This window comes from Prionailurus viverrinus, chromosome A1 (assembly GCF_022837055.1).
Source record: "Prionailurus viverrinus isolate Anna chromosome A1, UM_Priviv_1.0, whole genome shotgun sequence".
NCBI classification, from domain to species: domain Eukaryota; kingdom Metazoa; phylum Chordata; class Mammalia; order Carnivora; family Felidae; genus Prionailurus; species Prionailurus viverrinus.
The window spans coordinates 109,171,556-109,184,482 of record NC_062561.1 but is presented as its reverse complement, the minus strand read 5'-3'; the positions used below and the strand labels follow the sequence as shown (position 1 = coordinate 109,184,482).

Here is a 12,927-nt window from a genome sequence, read left to right as displayed (position 1 = left end):
GCCAGTTTTTACTTAACGATGATTTTACTCTGTATTTTACAGAAAATGATGGTACTAGAAATATGGAGTAGTAGAGTCCAAGAAGTTTTTTATTGATACAATATGTTTGTTACTAATTAGATATGCCTTCTTTTGGGACTTTTCTTCCAGGTCAAAGTTAATTGAAGTGAGTGCTGTTCAGCCCAACATTGCCAACTTTGGGAGGTCCTTGTTGGGTGGCTACTGCTCATCTTATGTGCCTGACTTTGTTCTTCAAGGAATTGGTAGTGATGAGAGGCTCCGTCAGTGTCTGGTGTCAGATTTGTCTCATGCTGTGCAGGTGAGTTACCTTCCCTGCTCTTGAATGTATTTAGAATGAACTTTGTTTACTGACAGAACCCCAAATTATCTTGTATTTTTGGTCATACTTTACTATGTACCAGTCACTGTACTCTGAATCTGTCACTTTTGCACCTGCATGTTTGTGCCTGTCACCATGAAAGCAAGTAAAGAGTTTCAGGAATCTATGCAAACAGAAATGTGAAATGCGGAGAGTATTATATATATTCATGGATGTTCATCGTCAGATCATTTATGGTATCAAAAAAATTGTAAATGCTTAAATGTGAATGCAGTTATTTTCTTAATTTCATTTTCAGATTGTTCATTGCTTGTATATAGAAGTACATTTGATTTTTGTATATTGATCTTACATTCATCTGCCCTGCTGAACTCATTTTTTAGTTACTAAAGTTTTGTGTCTGGATTCCTTAGGTTTTTCTATATATAGGTTCATGTCATCAATGAATAGACAGTTTTACATTTTCCTTTCCTGTGTGGATACACTGTGTCTTTCTTGCCTGATTTTACAGCCTAGAACCTTCACTAGAGTTGCATAGAAGTGCTGATAGTGGACAGACTTGTCTTTTTCCTGATATTAGGGGAAAACATCAAGTCTTTCATTGTTTAGTATGATGTTAGCTGTAGGATTCTTATAGATGCCCTTTATCAGATGGAAAGTTTCCTCCTATTCCTAGTTTTTTCATCCCCCCCACCTTTAAATGATCATTTGTTTTTCTTCTTTAAACTGTTAATGTGATAGATTACATTGATTGATTTTTAGATGTTAACCAACTCTTGTATTCCTGGGAAAAAAATCCCATATAGTTCTTTTATATATTACTGGATATGATTTGCTAGTATTTTGTTATGGATTTTGGAATCTGTATTCACGAGGGATATTAGTCTGTAGTTTTGTTGTGATATATTTGCGTAGCTTTAATATCAGAATAATACTTGCCTTATGGAATGAGGTGGGACATATTCCTTTCTCTGTTTCCTGCAAGAGTTTCTGGAGAATTGGTATTATTTTTTTCTCCAAATGTTTGATAGAATTCACCTGTGAAGTAATTTGGACCTGGACTTTGTAAAATAAGAATTTTTAAATTACTGATTCAACTTCTTGTTCCAGATCTATTCCAATTTTCTATTTCTTCCTGAGTCAATTTTGATAATTTTTGTCTTTCTAGGAATTATTTACATTTAAGTGATCTGATTTATTAGTTGGGATAAGATGGTTCATATCCCCCTTCTTTCATTCCTGATTCTTACAATCTGTGTTTTTCCTTTTTTTTTCCCCCTCCTAAAAGTGGAATATTCCAAAGAAGAGTTCATTCATGGCTTGACTTCCTAATAGTTATTTTGGGCCCTTATGTATCAAAGATGAATAGGCTGTGGCCCATGGGACAATAGGCTTGTTACATTGGAACATGACCACACCCATTTATATATTCTGTGACTGTTTTCTTGCTTCACCAGCAGAGTTGAGTCATTGAAACAGAGACCTTATAGTCCTTAAATATTTTGTCTTGTTCTTTATAGAAAAATTTGCTGATTCCTTATCCTTGTGTGTTAATTTTGTTCAACTTTTGTTTTCACTGAGTTTTCTCTCTTTTTCTGTCTTTTGTTTCATTGTTTCCTATCCTAATCTTTATTATTGCTTCCCTCTGCTTGCTGTGAATTTAGTTTGCTCTTTTTTGTTAAGGTGGAAGCTTAGGTTATTAATTTGAAGCATTCTTTCTTTTCAAATGTATGCATTTAGCTCTAAATTGTCCTCTGAACACTACTTTACCCAAAGTTCATAGATTTTGACATGTTGTTTTTGTTTTCATTCACTTCAAAATATTTTCAAATTTGTCTTCCCATTTCTTTGACCCAGGGGTTATGTAGAAGTATGTTTTTAATCCCCATATATTTGTAGAATTCTTAAATTTCCTTTTCTTGATTCCTAAATTAGTTCCATTGTGGTCAGAGAACAAACGTTGTATGATTTTAGTCCTTTTAAATTTATTGAGTCTTGTTTTATGGCCCCGCATGTGGTGTATCCTGTTCCATGTGTAGTTGAAAAAAACAGTCAGCTGTTGTTGGGCACAGTGTACTATAGATGTCCAGTCAAGTTGGTTGATGGCTTCTTTAGGTTTCTACGTCCTTGCTGATTTTGTCTAGTTGTTCCATTGTTTAGTGAGCATGGAGTATTGAAATCTCCACCTTTGTTGAATTTTCTGTTTCTTTCTTTAATCCCATGTATCACTCTAATAAATTTTTTTTTTCAATGTTTATTTACTTTTGGGACAGAGAGAGACAGAGCATGAACGGGGGAGGGGCAGAGAGAGAGGGAGACACAGAATCGGAAACAGGCTCCAGGCTCTGAGCCATCAGCCCAGAGCCTGACGCGGGGCTCGAACTCACGGACCGCGAGATCGTGACCTGGCTGAAGTCGGACGCTTAACCGACTGCGCCACCCAGGTGCCCCACTAATAAATTTTTTTAACAAAACCTTCCCCCTTTCCCCTGTGAGAACAACAGCAACAAGGAATAGAGAAAGTCAACGGGGAAATCATGAGTGAGAAAATATGGCTCAGTGAGCAAGCAGTCCTTTAATTATTAGCCAGAAAGGTTTAAACCTGTTGTGTTGGTAGTAAATTATCTAAAGTTGTAAACTTTGGTGTTTTATTATATAGTAGGGAAATTATGAAAAATCTAGATAAAAACAAAGTTTGAAAGAAAACTTATCAAGACTTGTTTTTTTTAATGAATTTATTTTGAGAGAAAGAGAGAGAGAGAGAGAGAGAGTGTGTGTGTGTGTGTAAGCGAGGGAGGGACAGAGGAGAGAGAGAATCCCAAGCAGGCTCTGCACTGTTAGCTCAGAGCCCGACATGGGGCTTGCTCCCACAAATTGTGAGATCATGACCTGAACTGAAATCAAGAGTCAGACACCCAACGAACTGAGTCACCCAGGCACCCCAAAACTCATGTTCTTTATATTTAAAAGCCATCTTGCTCAAACCTTTAACACCAATCAGATAAATGTTTATTGACATACTATGTTCTGAACATGGTGCGAATAGTCCATGGGATATATAGATGAAAAAGAAATAGCTTCTGATCTCAAGTTATTTACTCACTCTCAAGTTAGGGAAGTATATGAATAAGTGTAGTATAATACATAAAAAAATACATGCCTGAGAAAGATAATAAAAAGTAATTTAATGCTTTACAGGAAACAATTTATATCAGTTAGTGGTGTTTGTCCTTCAGAGTACAGCCTCCATTTCTGGTTTTTGGGTTTTTTTGTTTCACTTCTGTCCTCCTGCTGCTGATGTAGTATGTAGTAAACATTTGTTGAAATACTTGGTTAGGAAATCCAATGTGGATCCTTCTAATGCACTGTGTCCTCTTGTCTTTATGTCTTATCTTAGTTATTCAGTCTCTTTTTTCCCTTCATCTGTACCCATTAGCACACACTGTGTACTTTGATGCTGTCTCTGGAAGCCTCACTTTGGAAGGGGTGACTGTCTCCTATTGAAAACAAAACATTTCCGTTTTAAGGGTTTTACCTTAGGAAGAGAAGGAATATTAATAGTAATAAGCAGTTTTTATTGTAGCCTTAATATGTGAGAGGGACTTAAATGTAATACCTCACCTAATTTTATGGTAATAATTTTATGATACTTATTTTTATCATTCGTATATTTCAGACATAGCACAGAGAGTTACATTAGATAGGGAATGGCAGAGCTAGAAGTCAGTCCTGATCTGCCTTTAGTAATGCTTTTAAGCTTCTGTGCTTAATATATACAAAACACTGGGTCACCTGGGTGGCTCAGTTAGTTAAGCCTCCAACTCTTGATTTCTGTTCAGGTCATGGTCTCATGGTTTATGAGTTCAAGCCCTGTGTCAGGTTCTGTGCTGACAGTGCAGAGCCTGTTTAGGATTCTCTCTCTCCCTCTCTCTCTCTCTGTGCCCTTCACTCTGCACATGTGTGCTCTCTCTCTTTCTCAAAATGAATAAACTTTAAAAAAGAATACACACACACACACACACACACACACACACACACACACACACACAGACAAAACACCATCCCTGAAACATACCATCTCTAAAACAGATGTACGAAGTTAATGCAAATAAAACAGCAAATTGGCATTACAAAAACAAAGCTTGCAAGACTTTTATTATTAGCGGTCGTACTTCTGTTGCTCTTGGGAGTCATTCCACTGTGGTGTAAAAAGTAAGCTTTCTGTCTTCTGCCCTCTCCTTATATTTTCATTTAGTTATAGTTTATAGTCTTTTCTTCTTATATTTTCATTTAGCTATAGAAGATATTTTATTATCAAAGCAGATTACAGTTAAAGTTTTTTAAGTTTATTTATTTTGAGAGAGAGAGAGAGAGCATGTGCAAGAGGGGGAGGGGCAGAGAGAGAGAGAGTCCCTGAGCTGTCATTGCAGAGCCTGACATGGGGCTCACTCCCACAAACCCAGAGACTGTGACCTGAGAGCTGAAATCAAGAGTTGGATGCTTAACGAACTGAGCCATCCAGGTGCCCCAGATTACAGAAAATTTAATGAGGAAGTGAAAACTAAAATACTAAACTTAATCTCAGAATTAAGAGATTGAATCTTCTGTCATTCATTTTTCTGTGTTCATGTTTAAGGTTTATATTTGATGGTTTTAATTACTGTGTGCTTATAATTTATCAACATTACATTTAACATGAGAATGGTTTCTCATGCACCTATATGGAAAACCATGTAGGAGTTTTTAATACATAAATCATGAGGATAGTACTTAAAAAACAATACAGTCTTATTCTTCTGAACTATATCGTGGAGTGGCTTTTCTTTTTCTCCTCACTTTCTAAGAAAAGAGGCATTTTTCTCATTATCAAATCAATGTATATTTACTATATATAAAATACTGAAATATGTAGGAAGCTGAAAACAAGTTTTCCCAGCTCTACCATGAAGTGGCAGACATTCTTAATATAAAAACCTCTTCCAGTCATTATGTAGTATGTGGCATCTGATAAAACCCAAACTTTGCCACTTCCTATCTGTGAATCCTAAGACAAGATATTTAATCTTATGGAACCTAGATTTCCTTGGCTATAATGAAAGCAATACTAATGTTTATATACCAGAGTTATACTGTGTGGTGTGTTGTATATATTAGGTTCTTTGTGTCTTACAGCTTCTTGTCATTGTTTTTATTCTATGTGTGTATTGGTATGTGTGTGTGTATATATACATTTTATACATGTACCTAATTGGGGACTTTTATATATACATATACATATTTTTTATATATAGTATATATATGTATATATGGTTTTGATCATTCCCCCCCACAAACTTTATTTTTTATCTAGATTTGCCATAATTTTTCTGCAATATTGTAAATCACTAAAATTTACATTTTTATGTATAAATACATATTTATATATATTATACATGTATATAAAATGCATATGTACCTTGTGTATATATATATATATATATATACACAGTATGTATGTATATGGTATTATATTTAATTTCTTTTTAATGTTTGTTTATTTTTGAGAAAGATGTAGACAGAGTGCAAGTGGGGGAGGGGCAGAGAGAGAGGGAAATACAGAATCCAGAATCTGAATAGACTTCACACTCTGAGACTGTGAGCACAGATCCTGACGTGGGGCTAGAACTCACGAACTGTCAGATCATGACCTGATCTGAAGTCGGACACTTAACTGACTGAGCCACCCAGGCGCCCCTGTATTTAATGTTTTGAATTCTGTTTTGTTAGTTAACAGATGATATAAGAGAATTTCCCCATATTATTAACATACTTTGTAAATACTGTTTTTAATGTTTGTTGGTTATTCCATTGTTTTGCTATATGGTTAGTTTTTCTAACCATTCTCCTATTGCTCAACTTTCTTTTTTCCACTTTTATTTCAAAATATGATTCACAACGTATTAGTTTAAGGGGTACAACATAATGATTGGATATATGTATATATTGCAAAATGACTACCGCAATAATATGTTTAGTTAACATCCAACTGACTTAGTTCACTTAGCATGATGCCCTCAAGGTCCATTCATATTGTTGCAAATGGCTGAATAGTATTCTGTGTGTGTGTGTGTGTGTGTGTGTGTGTGTGTGTGTGTGTGTGTATGTATCACATATTTAAAAAAAATTTTTTTTAAAGTTTATTTATTTTGAGAGAGAGCATGAGCAGAGGAGGGGCAGAAAGAAAAGGAGAATCCCAAGCAGGAGGGGCAGAGGGAGACGGAGAGGGAGAATCCCAAGTAGGCTCTCTGCTGTCAACGTGGAGGCTAACATGGGGCTTGAATCCACAAAACCGTGAGCCAAAATCAAAAGGTGTACGCTAAGCCCATTGAGCCACCCAGGTGCCCCCCACATCTTCTTTATCCATTCATCTGTTGATGGAAACTAGGTTGTTTCCCTGTCTTGGCTATTGTGAATAATGGTGCAGTGAACATGGGAGTGCAGATATTTCTTTGATAGCCTGCTTATGTCTTTTGAATATATGCATACCCAGAAGTGGTATTGCTGGATGATATGGTAGTCCTGTTTTTGACTTTTTGAGGAGCCTCCATGCTGTTTGCCATAGTGACTGTACCAATATACATTCCTGCCAACAATTCACAAGTGTTCTCTTTTCTTCACACCCTTGCCAACACTTGTTTGACAGGTTTGAGGTGATATCTCATTGTGGTTTAGATTTGTGTTTCCTTAACAATTAGAGATGTTGAGCACCTTCTTATGTATCTGTTGGTCATTTGTATGTCTTCTTTGGAAAAATGTCATTTCAGTTTCTCTGCCCATGTTTTAATGAGATTGTTAGGGATTTTTTTTTCCTTTGCTATTGAGTTATATGATTCTTTATATATTTTAGATTTTAACTTCTTATCTGATAACATAGTTTGCAGATATCTTCTCCCATTCCATACATAGGCTGCTTTTTCATTTTGCTTCTGGTTTCATTTGCTGTGCAGCAACCTTTTAGTTTAGTTTGCTTTTATTGCCTTGGCTTTTTGGTGTCAAGTCCAAAAAATCATTGCCAACACCAGTGTCAAAGAGCTTACTCCTCATGTTCTTCTAGGATTTTTATGCTTTTGGGTTCTTCGTTCAAGGCTATAATCTGGTTTGAATCTTGTGTATGGTGTATGATAGGGATCTGGTTTCATTCCTTTGCATGTGGCTGTCTAGTTTCCTCAGCACCATTTCTTGAAGAGTATCCTGTCTGCATTGTGTAGTCTTGTCTCCTTTATCATAAATTAATTGAACATTATGCATGAGTTTATTTCTGGGTTCTCTATTCTCTATTGCTCAACTTTTAAAAGGTTTTATTCCTTTTACTGTTATAAATAACATTAATACTGTCTCTGTGTTTTAAAAGACTTTAGGATTATTTCTTTTAGGCTAGATTCTCAGAAATAGGGTTATTGGCCAGCTTTTAAGATTAGGATTATTTTCGTGTTCTTGATGTATGTTGGTTAGTTTCTTCTCCAAAAGGCAATGCTAGTTTGTTTGTTTGTTTGTTTATTTTCTTAACATCTATTTATTATTTAGAGACAGAGACAGATCATGAGCATGGGAGGGGCAGAGAGAGAGGGAGACACAGAATCCGAAGCAAGCTCCAGGCTCTGAGCTGTCAGCACAGAGCCTGACATGGGGCTCAAACTCACGGACCGCGAGATCATGACCTGAGCCGAAGTCGATGGTTAACCGACTGAGCCACCCAGGCACCCCAAAAGGCAATGCCAGTTTAAACAGCAATTTGCAGTGTCTCTAAGACCTGTTTGCTCCGCAGCATTGTGGGTCTCATTTTTATTTTGAAAAGTAATTGAAGAAACTGGCTAGTTTTGAGGACAGTACACTGAAGTTGAGTTGGTACATTTTTAGTTTAAAAGTGCAATTTACAAGGCCATGTTTGAATAGCTAGTAGGCGACTGAATAATGAGGTTTTGTAAAGGGGTGGAGATGTAGGAGTATCTGCTAAAGAAGAGATTTGGGGGTTTATGTATTGACATTCTGGAAATGGCTGGGAGAGAAAAAAAGGCTGGTAAGATTGAGGATGAATGTGTGCTGTAGAAGTCACGAAACTCAGAAAAGAAGGTTTAAGAAAAATAAGGCTTCATGGGGCGCCTGGGTGGCTCAGTTGGTTAAGCATCCAACTTTGACTCAGATCATGGTCTCATGGTTTGTGGGTTTAAGCCCCGTATTGGATTCTGTGCTGACAGTGCGGAGCCTTCTTGGGATTCTCCCTTTCTCTCTGCCCCTCCTCCACTTATGCTTTCTCTTCCTCTCAAAAACAAATTAAAGAAAAAGAAGTCTTTATATTTACTGTTTCTCACATAAACTACTTTCCATTTTATGACTAGGAAGTATCTGAAGCAGGATACAAGCTTAATTAAGGTTGTGGAAGAGGCCACTACAAGGTCTGCCCTGAGAATATTCTCCCATTTGCTATATAGTCTCTCTTTTCTAGAAGTTGATGATGAAGAGAAAGACTAGGATTGTTTAAATTGAAATTTTATCAGATTAGAACATTGCATATGACAGTGCATTAAATGAAAACAAGCAGTCAAAATGAATGACTGTCACTGCCTTCAACTTTGTGTTTTTTTTAACAACTTCTAAAGCAAGTTTGATTTGAATTATTTCTGATCATAAGCTTGGAATTTAGACCCTTCTCACTTGGGAGACTACCAACCTGGGACCATTTTCCTTTTCCTTACCAAAAAAATAGCTTTTATAGATTTGGGTTAGATACATTTAAAAACAACAAATATATGGAGAGGCAAACCAAGAAACAGACTCTTAACTATGGAGAGCAAACTAGAGTGGAGGTGGGAGGGGAGGATGGATGAAATAGGTGATGGGGATTAAGGAGGGCACTTGTTGCGATGAGCACTGGGTGTTGCATGGAAATGATGAGTCATTAAATTTTATACCTGAAACTAATATTACACTGTATGTTAACTAACTGGAATCTGAATAAAAATTTGAGGGAAAAACAAACAAAAATGAAAAATCTTAGCCACATGCCTTTTGATTGAAGAGCGGTAAGGTTAATTTCTAAGGTTTATAACCTTTTAAACAAGGTATATTTTATAGTAGTTTCCCCATTATCTGTTTAGGCATTTCCTTGTGACAATAATGGATGTATCCCCTTCATAATTTTCATCTCCTAAAGATGCCCACTGCTCTTGAAAGTAGTATCTGCCTTTAACAGTTTGTTATTTCAGTTGTTTTTTTTTAATTTTTTTTAATGTTTATTTATTTTTGAGACAGAGAGAGACAGAGCATGAACAGGGGAGGGGCAGAGAGAAGGAGACAGAATCTGAAACAGGGTCCAGGTTCTGAGCTATCAGCACAGAGCCCAATGCAGGGCTCGAACTCACAGACCATGAGATCATGACCTGAGCCAAAGTCAGACGCTTAACTGACTGAGCCACCCAGGCGCCCCTCCACTTTGGTTTTTTGATCATACCTCCTGCCTTATTTTTCTTTTATAACCATAGAGATACTTACATTAAAATATACGTTTATATCTTTTTTTTAAGTTTATTTTGAGAGAGAGAGTGAGTGGGAGAGAGGCAGAAAGAGAAAGAGAGAATCCCAAGCAGGCTCCCTGTTGTCAGTGCAAAGCCCGATGCAGGGCTGGATCTCAGAAACCATGAGATCACAACCTGAGCCAAAATGAAGAGTTGGACACTTAACCAACTGAGCCACCCAGGCGCCTCTGTTATCTTGTTTCTTAAAAATGTATGGTATAGCTTACATCTTTAGATGTATGTGCCATTTCTAGAATTTTATTTCAGTAATTAAGTTGGTTAATTGAAAAATGTTATATTCTTGGTAAAAGTTGAATAAGAAATATTTGAGTATTATTTCATAAAAACAAATACAAACTTAAGAGCTTCATGGAAAGTTTGCACAGTGTAACTTTCCAGGCTTTTTCTTTGCTATTTTCTTCTTCCCCACTTCTCAGTATCATTTTTCACTAATTTAGTCACATGTATCTACTTCTTTCTTTTGAATCTTCTCATGATATTGTCTTTTACAGAATTATCCATATTCCCCTCTGATTGTTTACCAGCAGTCCAATCCATACTTAAAAGTTATGTTCCTTCTATTGTAAAACTCCTAATCACACAGAACCCATTATTGCCCTCCTGCTACCCCCAACTTGATGCCTGTTTTGTCTGTTACACGTAGGTCTTTTTACAGCCAGTCGTATTTATTTTTATCTCTCACACAGGACTGTGAGCTCCATTGTCTTTTTTTACTTAGTGTCAAGCCAAAGGCTTTATTCAGAGTGGTTGTTCTTTTTTTTTTTTTTTTTTTTTGCTGCATTTATTTATTTATTTTTTTTTTTTTATGAAATTTATTGACAAATTGGTTTCCATACAACACCCAGTGCTCATCCCAAAAGGTGCCCTCCTCAATACCCATCACCCACCCTCTCCTCCCTCCCACCCCCCATCAACCCTCAGTTTGTTCTCAGTTTTTAAGTCTCTTATGCTTTGGCTCTCTCCCATTCTAACCTCTTTTTTTTTTTTTCCTTCCCCTCCCCCATGGGTTCCTGTGAAGTTTCTCAGGATCCACATAAGAGTGAAACCATATGGTATCTGTCTTTCTCTGTATGGCTTATTTCACTTAGCATCACACTCTCCAGTTCCATCCACGTTGCTACGAAAGGCCATATTTCATTTTTTCTCATTGCCACGTAATATTCCATTGTGTATATAAACCACAATTTCTTTATCCATTCATCAGTTGATGGAAATTTAGGCTCTTTCCATAATTTGGCTATTGTTGAGAGTGCTGCTATGAACATTGGGGTACAAGTGGCCCTATGCATCAGTGCTCCTGTATCCCTTGGATAAATTCCTAGCAGTGCTATTGCTGGGTCATAGGGTAGGTCTATTTTTAATTTTCTGAGGAACCTCCACACTGCTTTCCAGAGCGGCTGCACCAATTTGCATTCCCACCAACAGTGCAAGAGGGTTCCCGTTTCTCCACATCCTCTCCAGCATCTATAGTCTCCGGATTTGTTCATTTTGGCCACTCTGACTGGCGTGAGGTGATACCTGAGTGTGGTTTTGATTTGTATTTCCCTGACAAGGAGCGACGCTGAACATCTTTTCATGTGCCTGTTGGCCATCCGGATGTCTTCTTTAGAGAAGTGTCTATTCATGTTTTCTGCCCATTTCTTCACTGGGTTATTTGTTTTTCGGGTGTGGAGTTTGGTGAGCTCTTTATAGATTTTGGATACTAGCCCTTTGTCCGATATGTCATTTGCGAATATCTTTTCCCATTCCGTTGGTTGCCTTTTAGTTTTGTTGGTTGTTTCCTTGGCTGTGCAGAAGCTTTTTATCTTCATAAGGTCCCAGTAATTCACTTTTGCTTTTAATTCCCTTGCCTTTGGGGATGTGTCGAGTAAGAGATTGCTACGGCTGAGGTCAGAGAGGTCTTTTCCTGCTTTCTCCTCTAAGGTTTTGATGGTTTCCTGTCTCACATTTAGGTCCTTTATCCATTTTGAGTTTATTTTTGTGAATGGTGTGAGAAAGTGGTCTATTTTCAACCTTCTGCATGTTGCTGTCCAGTTCTCCCAGCACCATTTGTTAAAGAGGCTGTCTTTTTTCCATTGGATGTTCTTTCCTGCTTTGTCAAAGATGAGTTGGCCATACGTTTGTGGGTCTAGTTCTGGGGTTTCTATTCTATTCCATTGGTCTATGTGTCTGTTTTGGTGCCAATACCATGCTGTCTTGATGATGACAGCTTTGTAGTAGAGGCTAAAGTCTGGGATTGTGATGCCTCCTGCTTTGGTCTTCTTCTTCAAAATTCCTTTGGCTATTCGGGGCCTTTTGTGGTTCCATATGAATTTTAGGATTGCTTGTTCTAGTTTCGAGAAGAATGCTGGTGCAATTTTGATTGGGATTGCATTGAATGTGTAGATAGCTTTGGGTAGTATTGACATTTTGACAATATTTATTTTTCCAATCCATGAGCAGGGAATGTCTTTCCATTTCTTTAAATCTTCTTCAATTTCCTTCATAAGCTTTCTATAATTTTCAGCATACAGATCCTTTACATCTTTGGTTAGATTTATTCCTAGGTATTTTATGCTTCTTGGTGCAATTGTGAATGGGATCAGTTTCTTTATTTGTCTTTCTGTTGCTTCATTGTTAGTGTATAAGAATGCAACTGATTTCTGTACATTGATTTTGTATCCTGCAACTTTGCTGAATTCCTGTATCAGTTCTAGCAGACTTTTGGTGGAGTCTATCGGATTTTCCATGTATAATATCATGTCATCTGCAAAAAGCGAAAGCTTGACTTCATCTTTGCCAATTTTGATGCCTTTGATTTCCTTTTGTTGTCTGATTGCTGATGCTAGAACTTCCAGCACTATGTTAAACAGCAGCGGTGAGAGTGGGCATCCTTGTCGTGTTCCTGATCTCAGGGAAAAAGCTCTCAGTTTTTCCCCGTTGAGGATGATGTTAGCTGTGGGCTTTTCATAAATGGCTTTTATGATCTTTAAGTATGTTCCTTCTATCCCGACTTTCTCAAGGGTTTTTATTAAG

At 37.1% G+C, this 12,927-nt stretch overlaps 1 protein-coding gene across 3 annotated transcripts in view; it reads left to right on the top strand.

Annotated features, from left to right (window-relative positions):
• Positions 1-12,927, top strand: part of FNIP1 (folliculin interacting protein 1) — a 153,833-nt gene that overhangs the window by 126,641 nt on the left and 14,265 nt on the right. For all 3 annotated transcript variants that reach the window (XM_047873308.1, XM_047873297.1, XM_047873315.1), the window contains one exon: positions 151-319. In XM_047873308.1, coding sequence (XP_047729264.1) covers positions 151-319 — 169 coding nt within the window. The remainder of the gene's footprint in view (positions 1-150; positions 320-12,927) is intronic.